This window comes from Scyliorhinus canicula, chromosome 4, assembly GCF_902713615.1.
Source record: "Scyliorhinus canicula chromosome 4, sScyCan1.1, whole genome shotgun sequence".
Lineage (NCBI taxonomy): Eukaryota > Metazoa > Chordata > Chondrichthyes > Carcharhiniformes > Scyliorhinidae > Scyliorhinus > Scyliorhinus canicula.
Genome location: NC_052149.1, coordinates 218867539 through 218889582, shown reverse-complemented (window position 1 = coordinate 218889582; position 22044 = coordinate 218867539). Strand labels below are relative to the sequence as shown.

General features: G+C 49.2%; 1 protein-coding gene across 1 annotated transcript in view; it reads right to left on the bottom strand.

Annotated features, from left to right (window-relative positions):
* The window catches only part of LOC119964273 (vascular endothelial growth factor C-like), a 209179-nt gene that overhangs the window by 21384 nt on the left and 165751 nt on the right, over positions 1–22044 (bottom strand). Inside the window, exons 6-7 of the mRNA XM_038793548.1 lie at positions 19948–20138; positions 2777–2928 (exon numbers count right to left, since the gene is read on the bottom strand). Coding sequence (XP_038649476.1) covers positions 2777–2928; positions 19948–20138 — 343 coding nt within the window. The remainder of the gene's footprint in view (positions 1–2776; positions 2929–19947; positions 20139–22044) is intronic.

Sequence of the window (22044 nt, the reverse complement as noted above, 5' to 3'; positions counted from 1 at the left end):
CTCCGGGCTACCAGGGAATCAAAGGCCAGAATATCTGCCTCTTCCTCCTCCTGGATTCCTGTGTCTTCCGACACCCCGAAAATCGGCACCTCTGGACTCAGTGCCACCCTTGTCTTTAACACCGTGGACATGACATCTGCAAACCTCTGCCAAAATCCCCTAAGCTTCGGATATGCCCAGAACATGTGGACATGGTTTGCTGGTCCTCCCGCACATTTTGCACACCTGTCTTGCACCCCAAAGAATCTGCTCATCCGGGCCACTGTCATGTGAGCCCAGTGCACAACCTTAAATTGTATCAGGCTGAGCCTGGCACATGTTGCAGACGTGTTGACTCTACTCAACGCGTCTGCCCATAGACCTTCCTCTATCTCTCCTTCCAGCTCCTCCTCCCACTTGCGCTTCAGCTCCTGGGTCTGCGTCTCCTCTGACCCCATAAGTTCCCTGTAAATGTCCGAGACACTGCCTTCTCCTACCCACCCTCTGGAAACCAACCTGTCCTGAATCCCCCTTAGCGGTAGGAGCAGGAAGGTTGGCACCTGTTTAGGTAGGAAGTCCCGCACCTGCAGATACCTGAATTTGTTTCCCCTCGACAACACAAACTTCTCCTCCAGTGCCCTCATACTCGGAAAGCTCCCCTCTATAAACATATCCCCCATCCTCTCAATCCCTGCTCTCCGCCATATCCAGAAACACCCATCCGTACTTCCAGGGGCAAACCGGTGATTATTATAGATTGGGGACCAGACCGATGCTCCCTTTGCTCCCACATGCCTCCTCCATTGCCCCCAGACTCTCAGGGCCGCCATCACCACTGGGCTGGTGAAGTACTGTGCCAGCTGGAATGGCAGAGGCACAGTTACCAACGCCCTGAAACTGGTGCCCTTGCATGAAGCTGCCTCCATACGCTCCCATGCCGACCACTCCCCCACCACCCACTTCCTGATCATGGCTATTTTCGCCGCCCAGTAATAGTTACTAAAATTTGGCAGTGCCAGCCCGCCCTCTCCCCGACTCCACTCAAGCATTACCTTCCTTACCCGTGGGGTCTTGCCCGCCCAAAACAAAGACAGATTTCACTTTGTTGACCTGTTTAAAAAAGGACCGTGGATTAAAGATGGGGAGACATTGAAACACAAACAGGAATCTCGGGAGGACCGTCATCTTCACCGTCTGCACCCTCCCAACTAATGACAATGGGAGCGGATCCCATCTCCGAAAATCGTCCTTCATTTGGTCTACCAGCCGTGCCAGATTTTATTTATGCAGCCGGTCCCATTCCCTCGCCACTTGAATGCCTAGGTACCTAAAGCTTCCCCCTACTAATCTAAATGGCAGATCCCCCAATCGCTTCTCCTGCCCCCTCGCCTGGATCGCAAACATCTCAATTTTCCCCATATTTTGCAGTGTAAGTAGTTGAAGACATAGTTTAATGTTGTTAAAAAGTAGATAGCATGCTTCGGGAGGAGGTTTACTGGAAGGGTGAACAGATGGGACATGTTAATGTATGACACAGATGATGCTGTACCACGAACACTAGTCAGTCATGGATTAAAGAGAGAGTTTAGAATCATGCCAAGGTGCAGCGTGCCTACTCTGTAACCTCTTTGGTGTAGTATCAATAAACAAGCAGATGCTCTTCCAGAGCATGTCTACAGTCTGTCTAAGAATCAAGTTCTCTAACTGGAGTCCAAGACAGAAGAACACATCCCGCAACACGTACAGCAGGTACTATTGTCCTAAAATACACGGTGAAATGTGAAATAAGCCTTATTAACTCAATATTTAGTGAGCTTTTATCTCCTGGGCAGCAAAGCGGCTTAAAAAACAGCTAGTCTGTTTGAGAGCATCAGTAAGAGGCCCAGGCAATTTTAAAGGCTGGGCTTCAACAACGAACAGGATGTCTGGATAATAACAGACAGCAAGTAGTATCTGGTAGTATGTGGCCAGCTGCTAAAACTGGGTGTCACAGAGGCCACCAGGGACCCCAGGCAATACTTTGTCTTGGGTTCGGGGTCTACATGGAGATTCTTTAGAGTTTGCCTGTTAGCCTGAAAACCCTCCATGGTTTATTACTTGTAAAATTCATTTGTTCTTATGTATACATCACAGTACTCTACACGAGGCTGTACTTCTGCTTCCCACTCGATCTGTTACTTCATCATATGACGGCACCATAGTTACATCAGTATCCGGTACTCCTAATGTTAACACTTTACTTCACAGGTAAGTGTCAGGGTGATGAGATCAGTGGTGTTCTGGCGTGGGCAATAGTTTTGTAGAGGGTAAGGGCATGGTTGGCACCTCCAGGTAGGGCTGGCCTACACTTTCCATGCAGCACTTGGAGGAGCACTCATGCTGGCTTCAGCTGGTCGAGAAAGCTGCAGCCACTGTCCCACACCGGCCAATTCAGGTTAAAATCACAGTCGGCTACCGGGAATCTCAGTAGTCCTAATCTGAATGTCTCAGGAAGAATTCCACTGGCTTCAGGTGAAACCAAGAAGAGGGAAGAATGAGATTTAATATTTCCCTTCCTTCTCCTAACATGACTCCCCAACCTGCCGCCACCACCACCAATTAATGACCTTCAAACACACAAGTTGATGCCTATGAAGGGCATCACATGGTTTGAGTTTCCCTTCCAATGTCTGTGATTCTGTTGCAACCACCTGAGTGGTTACATTGGCTGCAGTGCCCACCAGCTCACTAGTGATCCTCTTGAGCAGCTGAAATACTGGTACTTGTCCCCGACAGATGTGATCACGCAAATTCTTACCCGGTTTGGGAAATGTGAAAGGAACGCCTGATAATCGAGTGGGACCGTCCGAAGATATCTCGCTTTGGCTGACAGGTGCAGGCGGTATGATTGATGAAACTGATCATGACTAATTTTGAAAATCCGACTCGTGGGAGTGTGATCTCGATCAACTAGAGGAAAAAAACACAAACTCCTTCCATAATGATGAAACCAAAATTAACCCAGAAACCAGCCAGTTAAGTTACACTAAACAAGGTGACAGCGTTTTCCCTGGTATGACGTGAAGGCACTTACTGTAATTACTAGTTGACCTCCTATGGCATTGCTCCAGGTGAGTTCAATGCACCCCTGACCTTTCTATTGATCTGCGATTTTCTCTCTGTCCCCCTGTCTTTCTTACGCTCCAGACATGTATTTCTTTGCTCTCAAATTCCCTTTCTGTCTCATGATTTGTAGGGGTGATTTGTTTCTTTAAAAAAGGCTTGAATTTATAGAGCTCTTTTCATGACTACCAGATGTTTCAAAGAGCGTTAGAGCAAATAAAGAACTTTTTGAAGTGTAGCCACTTCTGTAATGTAGAAATTAATATTTGTCTCTTTCGTATGTCGGACATTGTTTGCTCCAATGCCATGTCTTCTGATGTTCCTGTCACTTCCCGCAACCACTTTGATGACCTTCAGTCTAGCTTTTTTTTCACTTCCCCTTGGTCCTGTACCTCTAATGTTCACCTTTACCACCTTGTGTAACACTTGTAATAAGTCTATGTAGTATCTAGCTTTTAATCTTGCTAGCTCTTGTATTTTATGTGAATTTGCCAGATTCATGTCTATTTCTAACCTATATCACTTGTGTTGTGTCAATCTTAATGTTTAGGTCGAATGGCTAAACATATCTGCCTCTCCCTCACAGACCAATCTCACTCAACTGCCCTCTAATCTTTCAACCACTTCCCCAGCAAGTGCATCTCTCTGTTGGTGCAGGTTGGACACCCTTGAATGTTACATCCAAGATGGCAGATTTGAATGGGTGCAAAGGCCTTTTTCCATTCATGGGATGTGGGCATCTTTGGCAAGGGCAGCATAGGGGCTGGTTTAGCTCACTGAGCTAAATCGCTGGCTTACCAAGCAGGCCAGCAGCACGGTTCGATTCCCGTACCAGCCTCCCCGGACAGGCGCCGGAATGTGGCGACTAGGGGCTTTTCACAGTAACTTCATTGAAGCCTACTCGTGACAATAAGCGATTTTCATTTCATTTTCATTTATTGCTCATCACGAACTGTATTTGAGAAAGTGGTGGTGAACCACCTTCTTGAACTATTATGTCCTTTTGGCGTTGGTACATTTGTTGGGAAAGAAGTTCCAGAATTTTGATCCAGGGACAGTGAAGGAAGCCATGAAATAGTGTGGCTTGGAGGGGAGATTACAGGTGGCAGAGTTCCCAGACACCTGCTGCCATTGTCCTTCGAGGTGGTAGAGTGCATCTTGTAGATGGTACACACTGCTGCAACTATCTGTCGGTGGTTGAGTGAATGAATGTTGAAGGTGGTGGATGGCGTGTCATTCAAGCACGCTACTCTGTCTTAAAGCTTGTTGAGCTTCTTGAATGTTGTCGGAACTGCACTCATTCAGGTAATTGGAGATAGTTCCATCACATTCCTGCTATGTGCCTTGTTGATGGTGGAGAGTCTTTGGAGGGTCAGGAGGTGATTTGCTCAACAGAAAATTCCCAACTTCTGACATGCTGTTGTAGTCACAGTATTTATATGGTTAGTCCAGTTCAGTTTCTGGTCAATGGTAATCGCCAGGATGCTGATGGTAGGGTTTCAGCGATGGTAATGCCATTGGGAGATAGTTCGATTCTGAAACCAAAAAGGAAATGCTGGAAAATTTCAGCAGGTCTGGCAGTGTCTGTAGGGCGAGAAAAGATCTAAAGTTTTGAGTCCAGATGACCCTTTGTCAAAGCTACAAATAGAGAAAGTGTGAAATATTTATACTGTGGAGTGAGAATGAAAGATGAGTCATAGCCACAGAAACCCAGGGAAATGGAATGCTAATAGCCACAGAAAGCAAGGGGAAAGAATGCTAATGGCAGTCCCCAGAGAAAACAAAAGGCCAAACTGCAGAGAAACTAACATCAGAGGGTAAACTGTGACAGATATAGATGCGGGGGAAGGGAAGGGGTCAGCAAAGGGGAGAAAGAGTAAGGAAAGGTGGATAAGATTGGTGGTGGTGGGGGGGGGGGGGGGGTGAATATATATACAGAAAGACAAGAGAGAAAGAAATGGTGAAAAACAGTTAAGATGAAATGGGATGAAAACAAATGGGTCGAGATAGGGTAGAGCTAATCATCTGAAGTTGTTGAATTTGATCTTGAGACCGGAAGGCTGTAGCGTGCCTAACCGGAAGATGGGACTGCGGCAGGTGGTGAGAAAAACACACGGGAAAAACATACATATCCTTGTCCCCGGTGATCTGCCCACCACAGTCCATAACAGAATCGCCAGGAGTGACCACTGTACAGTCCTTGTGGAGACAAAATGCCATCTTCACATTGAGCCCTCTGTTGTGTTGTGTGGTACTACCACCCTGCTAAATGGGATAGATTTTGAACAGATCTAGGAACTCAAGACAGCCATCAATGAGGCGCTGTGGGCCATAGGCAATAGCAGAATTGTATTCAACCATAATCTCTAACCTTATGGCCTGGCATATCCCCCACTCTACCATTACCATCCAGCCAAGGGATCAACCCTGATTCAATGAAAAGTGGAGGAGGGCATGCCAGGAGCAACACCAGACATAACTAAAATGAGGGTTAACTTGATGAAGCTACTTGTGTGCCAACAGCATACGCAGCAAGTAATAGACTGAACTAAGCAATTCCACAACTAATGGATCAGAACTAAACTCTGCTGTCCTGCCACACCCAGCCATGATTGGTGGTGGACAAACTAATTAACTTACTGGAGGAGGAGGCTTCAAAAGTAGCTCCATCTTCAATGATGGAGCAGCCCAACATGTCAGTGCGAAAGATAAGGCTCAAGCATTTGCAATAACCTTCAGCCAGAATCGCAGACTGGGTGATCCATCTCAGCCTCCTCCAAAGGTCGCCAGCATCACGGATGCCAGTCTTCAGCCAATTCAATTCACTCCACGTGATATCAAGAAATTGCTGAAGGCACTGGATGCTGTAAAGGCTATGGGCCCTGACACTGTTCCAAAAAATTATTAAAGACGTGCTCTCCAGAACTTGCCGCACCCCTAGCCAAGCTGTTCCAGTACAGCTGCAACACTGTTATCTACCAGATAATATGGGAAATTGCCAAGATATGTCCTGTACATAAGAAACATGACAAATCCAACCCTTCCAAATACCGCCCTATCAGTCTACTCTCGATCATCAGTAAAGCGATAGAAGTGGTCTTCAACAATGTTATCAAGGTGGGGATGTCCAATGATGGCATGGAGGGAGCAGTCGCGCATGAGGTAGCTCCCGATAGGGTACTTGATTATCGGTCTTTTTTGCCCAGTTTCTGGGGTTATTTTTACGGAAAACCCGATCTCCTCGATAGTATAAGTTGCCCACATTAAAGAAATGCCAAGGAAGGCCAGAGGAAAGAAACCTGTGGTTAGAACTTCGTTGACGGATTCGGCGATTCCACATGGCTCCTCGGTGGAGAACATGGCAGAGGCTGCTCCTGTTACTGCAGCCACTGCAATAATGGCCAACATGCCTGTTGGTGTTCTTCCGAATCAGCTCGAGAAGCAGTGCAGAGTTATGTCTGGGGACTTTCAAAAGTCGATAGAGGAGGCCCTGGGTCCCATACGTTCAAAGCTGGAGAAAGCCTTTGAGAAGGTAAAGGAGCATGGCGCGGTGATTAAGGGCATGGAGATGGCTTTGTCAGAACATGGTGAGCAAATTGCTTTGCTGGAGGCTGAGATATCTCTAGTGACCAGTGAGAATAAAATGCTGAGGGCTGAGGCTGACAATCTTAAAAACCGCTCAAGGAGGCAGAACCTCTGAACTGTGGAGTTGCCAGAGGATGTGGAAGTCCCGACTCCCACTGTGTACTTTTCGCTGATGTTTGGGAAGATGATGGGGGAGGGTCCCCTCCGGAGCTGGACAGGGCCCATCGGACACTCCATCAGAAGCTCCGGCCGAATGAACCACCATGGACAGTCATTGTATGGTTCCATAGCTTCCAAGAGAAGGAACGGTCCCTGAACTGGGCCAAGCAGCATCGGGACTGCAAATGGGAAGGTCACATCATCAGGATCTACTCGGATGTTCGAGCTGACTGGCAAGGAAGCTGGGACTTTCAAAAAGGCTAAACACCCCCGTATAAAAGAGTGGAGCTCGGCAAGGTTTTGAGTAATTTATGAGTCGAAGGTCCATTATTTTGATGCACCAGTGGAGCTGGATGCCTTTGTTAGAAACATGGGCTCAGTTTGAGTTAACTGTCAGTTCTTGTGAGGTTTTTGATTGTTTAGGGTGGAAAGAGGTATTGGGATTTCTTGTATATATGTATTGGTATTTCTTTGCTCTTGAGTGGAATGATTGTTTCACATGTTTGATGTTGGTGGGGTGGGCTTGATGTCATGAGGGGTGTTGGTATATGTGTTATGGTTGTTAGGGGAAATATATAGCTCCTGGTGGGAATATGATTTTCAAAGGTTTTTTTAAAAACTCTTATGTCCACGGGACGGGCAGTAGTTTGTTTTACCCTGGGCTGGGGTTGTCCTGCTACCAGTAAAGCCAACTAGCTAATGGGAGCGAGATGGAGGAGTAGCTGCAACTTATTATGGCAGTTTAGTTTTGGATAATGAACTTAGTGTTTGTGTATTTTTGGGGGTTGGGGGGGGGGGGGGGGGAGGTGGGAGGGGATTTAGCTCATTCTCATGTTACCAATATGAAAATTTGGGAGGGGTTTTGTTTTCGGGTTGGGGGAGGGGGGGGGGGCAATAGGGTTACTTTGCTGATGGTAACTACAGACTTTTCTTTGCTTTGTCTTGCTGGTAGGTTTGACGGTCATCTTGGGTGGGCCTTGTGCCTGTACACTCTAAGTAGTTGCTTGACAATCTCTTTTGGTGGAAATGGCTGACTCTGGGATGGGGTGGGGGGAAAACCCCCAATTCGGTTAGTCACCAGGAATGTAAGGAGGTTAGGCGGCCCAGGGAAAAGGTCGAGGGTATTTGTCCACCTGAAGAGTTTGAATGCTGATGTGCTTTTACAGGGGACTCATTTGCGGGTAAGGGACCAGAACACATGGCAGAAAGGGTGTGTGAACCAGGAATTTCATTTGGGCTTCTATGGTAGGGGTTTTGATCAATTAACGGGTTCTTTCTTCAGCTACCAAGACCGTGGTGGACCCCAAAGACAGATATGTCTTCTGCCATTGAGGAATATATCAGGTATAATCAGGCTGGGTCACTGTCTGTGTGGAGTCTGCACGTCCTCCCCATGTGTGCGTGGGTTTCCTCCGGGTGCTCCGGTTTCCTCCCACAGTCCAAAGATGTGCGGGTTAGGTGGATTGGCCATGCTAAATTGCCCGTAGTGTAAGGTTAATGGGGGGATTGTTGGGTTACGGGTATACGGGTTACGTGGGTTTAAGTAGGGTGATCATTGCTCGGCACAACATCGAGGGCCGAAGGGCCTGTTCTGTGCTGTACTGTTCTATGTTCTATGGAGGGGAGATAATCTCCTAGTAAGCACATATTGAAAGGACAGCTTCTTCTTTGCTGTTACCAGACTCCTGAATGACCTTCTTATGGACTGAACTGATCTCTTTGCACATCTTCTCGACTGAGTACGACTACACTCTGTATGCTTCACCCATTCTTGTGCCTGTGTATTTACATTGTGTATTTATGTATGTCCTATGTTTTTTCATGTATGGAACGATCTGTCTGGACTGTAAGCAGAACGATACTTTTCACTGTACCTCAGAACACATGACAATAAATCAAATCCAAATCCAGATTACAAGGGTGGAGTGGCAGAGGCTGGTGGATTCTATCCTCGAAATGGACCCGTTTGCCCCTCCCCTGGAGTTGCTGGCAAGCAGGAAGAAGCTGCAGATGCAGTTTGAACTGCTGTCAACAGGTAAAGTTAGGCCAGCTGCGGTGCCCGAATGGGCTATTCTCTGAATATGGGGAGAAAGTTAGTCATCTTTTAATCCATCAGCTGGGGTGGCTTCCCGGGAGGTCACACAGATTAGGGATTTGAATGGCAGTTTGGCTTCCGCCCCGGGGAAAGTCAACGTGGCTTTCGAGACAATCAACACGAATCTTTATATGTATCAGTGCCCATGGAGAGAGTTCGGACCTGGCCGAATTTTTAGATGGGTTGTCCTTCCTATTGGTGGAGAAAGAGAGGAGGGAGGAGTTGGAGACCCCATTAAGTCCCTTGGAGATATTGAAAAATATTGGATCAATTCAAACGGTTAAAGCCCCTACCCTGATGGGTTCCTCATCGAATTCTGCAAGACGTTTGCAGGTCAGATGGCTCCATTAATATTGGACACATTCAACCACTCTTTGTCTCAGAGTTCATTGTCCACTACACTAGCACAGGCTTCTATTTCTCTTATCCTGAAGAAGGACAAGGCTCCACAGAATTCTAACAGGATTAGACAGGGTAGATTCGGGGTATTTTCTGTTGAACGGAGATACAAAACAGCGATGTTCACCGCTTCCAATCTGTTTGCCTCAGCAATTAAACCATTGGCCATAGCATTTGAGATCTTCCAATAAGTGGAAGGGAATAAGGTGGAGTGGGAGGGAGAGAACATAGGTTGTCTTTCTATAACGATTACCTGCTCCTTTATGTTATGGATCCAGTCATCACTATGGATGAGATAATGTAGCTACTTAAGAGTTTTGGCTCCTTTTCTGGGTATAAATTAAATCTGGATAAGAGTAAGTACTTTCCGATCAAGCCCCCTGGGAGGGGAGTCAATCTGGAGATGTCACCTCTTCGTCTTACCCGATCTAACTTTCGTTTTCTGCCTATCCGGGTGGACTATTTTTGGGCCTCACTTCATAAACTGAACTACATTAGTCTGGTGAGTGGGGTTAAATCTGACTTGCAAAAGTGAGATAGCCTCCCCCTATCCTTGGTGGGCAGGGTTCAGACTATTAATATGACTGTCCTCCCGAGGTTTTTATTTCTTTTTCAGTGTCTCCCCATTTTTCTCCCCAAGTCCATTTTTTGTTAGGGTTAACAAGTTGGTGTCCTCCTTTATTTGAGCGGGCAAGACCCCAAGGATCCATAGGACATTTCTCCAGAGGCATAGACAGTTTGGGGGGGGGGGGTTAGTGTTACCCAATTTGCTATTCTATTATTGGGTGGCCAACATTGAGACAATGTTTGGGTCGGTTAGCGATCTGAGTTCCATATGGGGACGGATGGAGGGAAGTTCTTGTAGGGGCTTTAGCTTGGGTGCCCTGGTAACTGTTTCACTTCTGTTCCCTCCTGTGAGACTTTCTTTGAACCCAGCGGTGGTGTCGACTCTGAGGATATGGAAGCAATTTAGACTACATTTTAAGCTTAGCTTCATGTTATTGTTGGCCCCTATGTGTGGTAACCATCTTTTTTTTGTTTGTTTTAATTAATTTAGAGTACCCAATTCATTTTTTCAATTAAGGGGCAATTTAGTGTGGCCAATCCACCTATCCTGCACATCTTTGGGTTGTGGGGGGCAAGACTCACGTAAACACGGGGAGAATGTGCAAACTCCACATGGACAGTGACCCAGAGCTGGGATCGAACCTGGGACCTCGGCGCCATGAGGCAGCAATGCTAACCATTACGCCACCATGCTACCCCATGTGGTAACCATCTTTGAGTGCCGTCAAGTTTAGACTCCACATTTTAGTCATGGGAGGGGAAGGGCCTTACTAGGTTTGGGGACTTGTTCGTGGAGGGGCAGTTTGCCAATTTTGTGGAGCTAACAGTAAAGTTTCAACTCTCTGGGATAAACTTGTTTCGATACATCCAGATTCGTAACTTTTGCGAAAGACTTTTCCCTCATTTCCCTTGTCAGCACCTCCCTCCCTGTTGACGAGGATTCTGTATTTAGCTGGCTCTGGTGAGGGGAGTATTTCAGGTATCTATTGCCAGATCTTGTCAGCAGAGTCGGCCCCAGTGGATGAGGTGAAGGAAAAGTGGGAGGGGGAATTGGGACCTTTTTTGGACAAGGATGTGTGGAGTGAGGCCCTTTGAAGAGTAAACCCCACGTCCTCCTTCGTACGACTCAGCTTGATCCAGTCTAAAGCGGTAAAGTGGCTCCTCTGGCCAAGGCTAGGATGCGTGGTTTCTTTTCAGGAGTGGGGGCAAGTGTGATCGGTGTTCTCAGGAGCCGGCTAATCACACTCATATGCTCTGGGCGTGTCCCAAGTTGTTAAGCTTTTGGGCCTCCTTCTTTAGCACCATGTCAGTCATTCTTAACGTTGAACTGGAGCCTTGTCCTTGGTGGCCATTTTCACGGTACTGGACTCGCCACTGCTGCAGGGGTGAAGGTGGGCGTTCTCGCCTTTGCCTCATTAATAGCCAGGAAGTGAGTTCCGCTTGGGTGGAGGTCTCCTACTCCGCTCATGGCTCGGCCTGGTTGGGTGACCTCATGGTTTTTTGCATTTGGAGAAGGTTGAATACACCATCAGGCGGTTGGTTAAGGGCTTCTCTCTGAGATGGCAGCTATTCATTTCCTTTTTTAAAGATTTAGCCACCATCAATTATTACGGGGGGGGGGGGGGGGGGGGGGGGGGGGAGTTTTTTTAACAGATTGTAAGGTGTTATTTTGGATATGATCTATACTGTTGGATGTGTTTCTTTTATATTGGAACTTGCAACATCCGTTTTTATGATTATATTGTTAAAAATGTAAAATCTTCAATAAAAATATATATTAAAAAAAAGTAATGTTATCAAGGCACTAACACAGCAATGAGCTGCTCACGGACGCTCAGTTTGGGTTCCGTCAGGATCACTCAATTCCTGATCTCTTTACAGTGGTGGTTCAAACATGGACAAAACACCTGAATGCCTGAGATGAGAGTGACTGCCCTTGATATCAAGGCAACATTTTACTGAGTGTACATCAAGAAGCCCCAGCAACAATGGAGTCAATAGGAATCAGAGGGGAACCCCTCTGCTGGTTAGAGTCATACCTAGCACAAAGGAAGATGGTTCTGATGGTTGTAGGTCAATGATGTCAGTTTTAGGACATCACTTCAGGAATTCTTCAGGGTGGTGTTCTCTCCCCAACTATCTCCAGTTGCTTCATCAATGACCTTCCAACACAAGGTCAAAAAAAGGGATGTTCATTGATGACTGCATAATGTTCAGCATCATTTGTGACTCTTCAGGTCCTGAAGCAGTCCATGTACAAATGCAGCACGACCTGGGCAATATCCTTAGGCAGTAACTTCCAAACCTATGACTGCTACCATCCAGAAGAACAAGCGACAGCAGATATATGGGAACACCAGACCTGGAGTTTCTTCTGCAAGGCACTCACCATCCTGACATGGAAACATATCACCATTCCTTCGCTCGGTCAAAACTCTGGAATTTCCTCTCTTACAGTACTGTGAGTGTACCTACACCTCAGTGACTGCAGTGGTTCAAGAAGGAGTGCACTGTCACCTTCTCACGGGTAACTAGGCATGGGCAATAAAATTGCTGGTCTAGCCATTGATGCCCACATCCTGTCAATAACATTTTTAAAAACGTTGTGCAATCATCCGCAAACATCTGACCTTATGATGGAGGGAAAGTCATTGATGAAGCAGCTGGAGATGTTTGGGCCAAGGACACCACCCTGAGAGAGTCCTGAAGTGATGTCCCAGGATGGCGAAGATTGGACTCCCACAACCACCTTTCTTAATGCTATAACTAAGTATGACTACAACCGACTTCCGGTTGCGGCTATGACCAGCTAAGTCGCACGTTTGGCTGCTCCTGTTAGGAAGGTGTTTTCGGGCCGATTGGAGGGCCCCTAACAGCGCTGGAACGGCAATTCCCGGTGGGGGAAGGTTCCCAGAGGAGAACCCCGAAAAGTTTATGGTCGTCACCCGAAGTGGGGCAGGAAAAAAAGCGGCAGCAGCTCCCCGAAAAAAGCGGGGGAAGAAATCCAAAATGGCGGCCGGCGGCGCACCCGAGGACTGGAGGAAATGGGCGGCGGAGCAGCAGGCCGCTCTCCTGCGCTTCTTCACGGAGCTGAAAGTGGAGCTGCTGGAGTCGATGAACGCGACGACCACCAGGCTGATGGGGGCACAGGCGACCCAAGAGGCGTCAATTCGGGAGCTGCAGCAGGAGATGACTGTGAGGGAGGAGGAGGCCACGGTCCTCGTGGGAAAGGTGGAGGTGCACGAGGCACTCCACCTGAGATGGCAAAACCGATTGGAGGAGATGGATACCCGCATGAGGCGGACAAACCTGAGGATCCTGGGCCTGGCAGAAGGGCTGGAGGGGTCGGACCTCCAGGGGTATGTGGCAGAAATGCTGGGCTCACTGATGGGGGCAGGGGCCGTCCCTTCGCCCCTGGAATTGGAGGAGGCCTACAGAGTAATGGCCAGGAAGCCAAGAGCAAACGAACCCCCGAGGGCGGTGCTGGTTCGGTTCCAGCGATTCAGTGACCGGGAGAGGGTGCTGAGGTGGGCCAAGAGAGAGAGGAGCAGCAAATGGGAGAACTCGACGGTGAGGATCTTTCAGGACTGGAGTGCGGAGGTGGCAAAGCGGCGGGCCCGGTTCAACCGGACGAAGGCGGTGCTGCATGCCAAGAGAATCAGATTCGGGAAGCTGCAGCCAGCGCGCTTGTGGGTGACCTATAAGGACCAGCACCACTATTTCGAGTCCCCGGAGGAGGCGTGGGCCTTTGTCCAGGAAGAAAAGCTGGACTCGAACTAGAACCAGGGGATACTTGGCGGTCGTTGCCGCTCTGGTACTTTAAGCTGGACACGTGGCTTTCTTTTGGTTGGATTTTCACTTGGCCGTATTTTTGGACCCTTTTTGTTCTCTATACCAGTTTTTTCTCTTTTTTTTCTGTTATTTATAATGTTATGTTGGGAGGGCGGGGTGGGGGGGGAGTGCCGGGGGTATGTGTTTCTTGTGCGGTTTTTGGTTGTGTTGTATTTATCGGTGTGGGATCGGGGACGGGGGTGGAACTGAAGATGGAGGGGCGGGGAGGGGCAGGGCGAAAGCGCGGGCTTTCCTCTGGTTTCCCGCGCACGGGGCAGAGGAGGGAGGGGGGTGGGAGTAAGGGGCGTGGTCAGCAATGGCTCCCTTTCCCGCGCTGGAGCGGGGTCAAGGAGGGGTGGTAAGGGGGGGACGTCCCCCATGCCGGGAGGAGCCGGAGTGTGGCAGGGGCAGCCGGGTCAGCGTAAACCAGCTGACTTACGGAAGTACTATGGAGGGTGCATCGCGGCTAGGAAGGGTCCTAGCCTGGGGGGGAAGGGGGGTGGGGGGGGAGAGGGGGGAAGGGGGGGGCCACCGGGTTGCTGCTGAAAAGGCCAGGAAGGAGAAGTTGAGGACTGGAGGGGTGGGGGGGGGGGGGGGCGCCATCGCCATGGGGAGCGGGTCAGAAAGGGAGGGCTGACTCGGGGCGAGCAGGTGACAGGATATGGCTAGTCGGCAGGGGAAAGGGGCGGGCTGCCCTTCGACCCGGCTGATCACTTGGAATGTGAGGGGGCTGAATGGGCCGGTCAAGAGAACGAGAGTAATCTTGCATTTGAAGGGGCTGAAGGCGGATGTAGCAATGCTACAAGAGACCCATTTGAAGGTGGCGGACCAGGTCCGCCTGAGAAGGGGGTGGGTGGGACAGGTGTTCCACTCAGGACTGGACGTAAAGAACCGGGGGGTGGCGATCCTGGTAGGGAAGAGGGTGTCGTTCGTGGCGGCGGAGGTGGTGGCGGATAAAGAGGGTAGATATGTCATGGTGAAGGGTAGGCTGCAGGGGGAGAAAGTGGTGATGGTTAACGTGTATGCCCCGAACTGGGACGACGCTGGCTTCATGAGGCGCCTACTGGGCCTCATTCCGGACCTGGAGGCAGGGGGCCTGATCATGGGGGGGGACTTCAACACAGTGCTGGACCCCGTGTTGGACAGATCGAGTTCAAGGACGAGTAGGAGGCCGGCAGCGGCAGAAGTGTTAAAGGGGTTTATGGAGCAGATGGGAGGGGTGGACCCCTGGAGGTTTGGGAGGCCGAGGGCGAGGGAGTATTCCTTTTTCTCCCATGTCCACAGAGTCTATTCTAGAATTGACTTTTTTGTATTGAGCAGGGGACTGATCCCGAAAGTACGGGAAGTGGAGTACTCGGCCATAGCGATCTCAGACCACGCGCCACACTGGGTAGATTTGGAAATGGGGGAGGTGCGAGACCAGCGTCCGCTGTGGCGCCTGGATGTGGGGTTGCTGGCGGATGAGGAGGTGTGTAAAAGGGTCCGGAAAAGCATTGAAAGATATCTGGACACTAATGACACGGGGGAGGTGCAGGTGGGGATGGTCTGGGAGGCCCTGAAGGCGGTGATCCGGGGGGAGCTGATCTCCATACGGGCACATAGGGAAAGGAGGGAGAGACAGGAGAGGGAGAGGCTGGTGTGGGAGCTTCTGGACGTGGATAGGAAATATGCGGAGGCCCCAGAGGAGGGGCTGCTGGGGGAACGGCGTAGTTTGCAGGCTAAGTTTGACCTGTTGACCACCAGAAAGGCGGAGACACAGTGGAGAAGGGCGCAGGGCGCGATTTATGAGTATGGGGAGAAGGCGAGTAGGATGTTGGCGCATCAGCTCCGCAAGCGGGATGCGGCTAGAGAAATTGGGGGAGTGAGGGAGAGGGGTGGGAACATAGTGCAGAAGGGGCCAGAAGTAAATGGGGTTTTCAGAGACTTCTATAAGGAGCTGTATCGGTCAGAGCCGCCGACGAGGGGAGGGGGGGATGGAGGGCTTCTTGAACAAACTGAGGTTCCCCAAGGTCCAAGAGGAGCTGGTAGAGGGGCTGGGGGCGCAGATAGGGTTAGAGGAGCTGGTCAAGGGGATTGGGCATATGCAGTCGGGGAAGGCGCCGGGGCCAGACGGGTTCCCGGTGGAATTTTACAAAAAATATGCGGATCTGGTGGGCCCTGTGCTGGTGCGAGCCTTCAACGAGGCATGGGAGGGGGGGGCTTTGCCCCCGACAATGTCGCAGGCACTAATCTCTCTGATCTTGAAGCGGGACAAGGACCCCGTGCAGTGTGGGTCATATAGGCCTATCTCGCTCCTGAATGTGGACGCCAAGCTGCTGGCAAAGATCCTGGCTACCAGGATAGAGGATTGTGTGCCAGGGGTGATACACGAGGACCAGACGGGTTTTGTGAAAGGGCGGCAGCTTAATACGAACGTGCGGAGACTGGTAAACGTCATCATGATGCCGGCAGTGGAGGGGGAGGCGGAGATAGTGGTGGCATTGGACGCGGAGAAAGCATTTGATAGGGTGGAGTGGAAGTACCTGTGGGAGACGCTGGAACGGTTTGGATTTGGGGAGGGGTTTATTAAATGGGTGAAGCTGCTCTATTCGGCCCCGACGGCAAGTGTAGTGACGAATGGTAGGAGATCGGAGTATTTTGGGCTCCACCGGGGGACCAGACAGGGGTGCCCCTTGTCCCCCCTGCTCTTCGCACTGGCAATTGAACCGTTGGCGATGGCACTGAGGGGCTCAGGGGGGTGGAGAGGGCTGACAAGGGGCGGGGAGGAGCACCGGGTATCGCTATACGCGGACGACCTGCTGCTATACGTGGCAGACCCAGAAGGGGGAATGCCGGAGGTGATGGAACTGCTAGCAGAATTCGGGGACTTTTCGGGGTACAAGCTAAACTTGGGTAAGAGTGAGGTATTTGTGATACACCCAGGGGACCAGGAAGAGGGAATCGGGAGACTCCCGTTGAAGAAAGCAGGAAAGAGTTTTAGATATTTAGGGGTGCAGGTGGCAAGGAACTGGGGGACTCTCCACAAGTTGAACTTCTCCAGGCTGGTGGAACAGATGGAGGAGGAATTTAAAAGGTGGGACATGGTGCCGCTGTCGCTGGCGGGCAGAGTGCAGTCCGTTAAAATGACGGTCCTCCCGAGGTTTTTGTTTTTATTTCAGTGCTTGCCCATCTTCCTCCCTAGGGCCTTCTTCAAAAAGGTGACGAGCAGCATCATGAGCTACGTGTGGGCGCACGGCACCCCAAGGGTGAGGAGGGTCTTCTTGGAGCGGAGTAGGGAGAGTGGAGGGCTGGCATTACCCAACCTTTCGGGGTATTACTGGGCGGCTAATGTATCGATGGTGCGCAAGTGGATGATGGAAGGGGAGGGGGCAGCTTGGAAACGAATGGAGAGGGCGTCCTGTGGCAACATAAGCCTGGGGGCCCTAGTAACGGCGCCATGGCCGCTCCCTCCCACGAGGTACACCACGAGCCCGGTGGTGGCGGCCACCCTCAAGATCTGGGGGCAGTGGAGGCGACACAGGGGGGAAGTGGGAGGTCTGATGGAGGCACCGTTAAGAGGGAACCATAGATTCATCCCGGGGAACATGGACGGGGGATTTCAGAGCTGGCACAGGGTGGGCATCAGGCAGCTGAAGGATCTGTTTGTAGATGGGAGGTTTGCGAGCCTGAGAGAGCTGGAGGAGAAATTCGGGCTCCCCCCGGGAAACGTGTTTAGACATTTGCAGGTGAAGGCATTTGCTAGACGCCAGGTGGAAGGGTTTCCCTTGCTCCCCAGCAGGGGGGCGAGCGATAGGGTGCTCTCGGGGGTCTGGGTCGGAGGGGGGAGGATATCGGACATATACAAAGTAATGCAGGAGGCTGAGGAGGCATCAGTAGAGGAGCTGAAAGCCAAGTGGGAGGGGGAGCTGGGAGAGCAGATAGAGGATGGGACATGGGCTGATGCCCTGGAGAGGGTTAATTCTTCCTCCTCGTGTGCGAGGCTTAGCCTCATTCAATTTAAGGTGCTACATAGAGCCCATATGACAGGGACAAGGATGAGTCGGTTCTTTGGGGGTGAGGACAGATGTGTCAGGTGTTCGGGAAGTCCAGCGAACCATGTCCATATGTTTTGGGCATGTCCGGCACTGGAGGAGTTCTGGAAGGTGGTGGCAAGGACGGTGTCGAGGGTGGTGGGATCCAGGGTCAAACCAGGATGGGGACTAGCGATCTTTGGGGTTGGGGTGGAGCCGGGGGTACAGGAGGCGAGAGAGGCCGGAGTACTGGCCTTTGCGTCCCTAGTGGCGCGAAGAAGGATACTGATACAGTGGAAGGACGCAAGGCCTCCAAGCGTGGAAACTTGGATTAATGACATGGCAAGCTTTATTCAGTTGGAAAGGGTCAAATTCGCCCTGAGAGGGTCGGTACAAGGGTTCTTCAGGCGGGTGGCAGCCTTTCCTCGACTTTTTGGCTCAAAGATAGGGTGCAGAGATCGCAGCAGCAGCAACCCGGGGGGGGAGGGGGGGGGGGGAGGGGGGGGTGGCAACAACGGGGGTGGTGGGTTATTTAAGGCTGTAATGCGGGCAAATTTGTTCGCAGTTCTTGTTTGATGTTAATTGTTGCTTTGTTTGTTTTTGGGGGGGGGAGGGGGGGAGGGACAGCGCGCGCGGGGGGTCGGGCGGGGGGGGGGATATTTGTTAAGAGGGAATTTTTTGTAATAGTCTATTGTTAGGTGGGGTAAATATTTTCATGTAAAAAACCGTTTCAATAAAAATTATTTTAAAAAAAAGTATGACTACAACCAGTGAGAGTTTTCCTCTAATTTCCAAATACTGTAGTTTTGATAGGGCTCCTTAATGTCACATTTGGACAAATGCTGTCTTGAAGTCAGGTCAATCTCTCTCACTTCAGCTCTGCAATTCAGCTCATTGGTCTATGTATGAACCAAAGCTGGAATGGGAACTGCAGCTGAATGGCCCAAGCAGAACCTTAATTGAGTGTCAGTGAGCAACTACTCGCTGAGTTGGCACCTCATGGTACCAGGAACTGGTACTCCTCCTGACATGCTCTCTCTATTCCTCACTGAACCAGGTTTAGTCCCATGGCTTTATAGTAACTATAGTGAGCGATATGCTGGGTCATATGACCACCGGGCACCAGATTTGAGGATGAATTTATTCTTTCAGAGAGTGATGACTCTTTGGAATTCTTTACCCCAGAAAGCTGTGGAGGCGGAGTCCTTGAAATTTTCAAGGCTGAGATCGCTAGCTTTTTAATGAATAGGGAATTTGAGGGTTACAGAGAGAGCAGGAAAGTGAACATGGTGCGTGTTAGGTCAGCCATTTAACAAGACCACGCCTGACCTAACACTCACCATGCCCACCTTCCTGCTCTCTCTCTGTAGAGTGTTAGGTCAGTCATGGTCTTATTAAATGGCTGACCAGGCTCGAAGGGCTGAATGGCCTACTCCTGTTCCTATTTCTTATGGTGTTATGAGGTGGTAGATTTTCTTTGAATATAATTCTGCTGCCGTTGATGACCCGCAGCACCTCGTGAATGCCCAGATTTAAGATGCTAGATCTGTTCTGATTCTAACCCATTTAACATGGTGGTACTCCCACATTAAACGATGGAGGGTATCCTCAGTGTGGCGAAGGAACTTGGTATCCTCAAGGTCTGTGTGGCGGTAACTCAGACCAATATTGTCCTGGGCAGTTGCCTCTGTGACAAATAGATTTGTGAGAGCACGTTCAAGTAGGTTTTTCCTTCTTGTTCGTTCTCTCAATATCTGCTGCAAGGCCAGTTTAGCCTTTTTATCTTGCATACTCCAAGATATGAGGAGTCAAAGAGGGGTGGAGATGAACCCACTTGACCCACCACTGAAAAAAACATGCAATTTGATCTCTTTCTTCTATATCATAAACAATTGACAATAAACATACAGTATACACTCATTTACCACTAATATCTACACTAATACAATAACTATGATCTGATCTCACTCACACTAGCTTTCCTACAGTCTTTATCCTAGCCTTCTCCTCAACACTCTCCCAGAAGGTTTAGCATCAACGCCTTATATAATTCTGCATCTAGCTCCCTCTAGTGGTTGATTCAGACATAACATTAACCCTTGCAGTTCTGTATATTTCTCATAATGTCACACCCGGCAGGTTAACAATGAACAAATATTTCAGATAGGCAAGTTGATCTACGCAAGATTTCAAAGCCTACTGGTAGGATGAGGCACTTACCGTCTTACTCACATACGAAGTACTGGTGTTTACACACTGAAGTCCCTCGCTATTGCAGCAGCCTCCACATCTGTGGATAGACACACAGGGAGGTTTGTAGAACTTGTTTGTTGCAGTCCCAAGCTCCTTCCCCACATCCAAGCACACTTCTCTAGGCTTACACTGAGTCTTTTCCCATTCAAGTTCAACATCTGTCAAATGATTTGGTTTAGTTATTAGTTGCTTATTGAAACATGCATTTAAATAAAGGATACTTACAACAGCAGATAGCTTGAACGAGTTAGATCTTTCACGGGGAAAGGCAAAGGATAGTTTAAAAAAAGGCTTGCCAAGTTATACTTCAATTGGCTTTTAAAATATCTTCCAAAATGGTTCAGCTTGCCACAGTCCCGCACCAGGTTTGACATCTTTAATGACATATTTTGTCCCATTATATCTCTACGGTGTGGTGCACCTTAAAACTGTTACTTAAACACAAGTTGTTGCTTTTGTTTGAAAAACCTGCAGACATCATTTATTAGCGCAGACATAATTCAAAGCAAGGAGTCTTTGGGTGTCATTGCAAACAGAATTGATTCTAAAATACTACCTTCCCACCATTGCAGTTTATTCCCATTTTTATGATAGTAATAATAATAATCTTTGTTATTGTCACAAGTAGGTTTACATTAACACTGCAATGAAGTTACTGTCAAAAGCCCCCAGTCACCACATTCCGATGCCAGTTCGGGTACACAGGAGAATTCAGAAAGTCCAAATCACCTATCAAGCATGTCTTTCGGGACCTGTGGAAGGAAACCGGAGCACCCGGAGGAAACCGACACAGACAGGGGGAGAACGTGCAGACTCCATACAGACAATAATCTGGACGGGAATCGAACCTGGGACTCTGGCACCGTGAAGCAACAGTGCTAACCACTGTGCACTGATACCAGGCATAATTTCCCATCTTTAAGGATGGTCTTTGGATGCAGCTGTTAGTTGGTCTTCATCTTTATCCATCTGTCAGAATTGGCCTGGACAATAACAACATGTCTTAGCTGATATTCTATGATATCTATGATATCTATGATATGAACATTTGAATAAGGAGCAGGAGTAGGCCACTCAGCCCCTCAAGCCAGCTCCACCATTCAGATCATGGCCGATCTGATTTGAACATCAACTTCATATTCCTGAATATCTCTGATAACCTTCCGCCCCCTTGTTAATCTAGAATCTACCTACCTCTGCCTTAAAGATATTCAAGAACTCTGCCTCAACCAATTTTTGAGGAAGAGAATTCCAAAGTCTCACAAAATTGGAGAAAAAAAAAACTTTCCGCATTGCTATATAAATGGGTGACCCCTTGTTTTGACGTACAGTTCCAGATTCTTCCACAAGAGGAAACATCCATTCCACGTGCACCCTGTCAAGTCCCCTCAGGATCTTATATATTTCAATCAAGTCACCTCTTACACTTCTAAACTCCAGCAGATGCAAGCCTAGCCTGTCCAGCCGTTCCTCAAATGACAATCCCACCCATTTGAGGTATTAATCCAGTAAATCGTCTCTGAACTGTTTCTGATGCATTTACATATTTCCTCAAATAAGGAGACCAATACTAATTTCATCTCTCTAATCTTATTTGTCCTATGCTAATTTGCACATGGTTTAGCATTATTACCTTTGAGGTCCTGCTTCTTAATTTGGCACCAGTGTTCTCATACTGACTGTGCAGAATCATTTTCCTCATCCTGCCTTTCTCGCTGGTACCTACATGGACCATGACAGCTGGATCCTCCCACTCCAAATTCCTCTCCAACCCTGAGCAGATGTCCTGATCCCTGGCACCGGGCAGGGAACACCGCCATCTGGGCTCTCATTCTTTGCTGCACAGAACAATGTCAGTCCCACTTAATATACTGTCCCCTAATATGTCTACCTTCCTGTTTTCTCCCTCTACCTGAATAGTTTCCTCTAGCACATTGCCATCGTCAGCCTGTTTATCCACCTTGCAGGCCTTGCTTTCGATGATCTCAAAAGTATGCGACTTGTGTGTATAGAGGTCATCCCTCTGCCTGCATAAGAGTGGTGAGGCCGTGGAATGCCCAACCT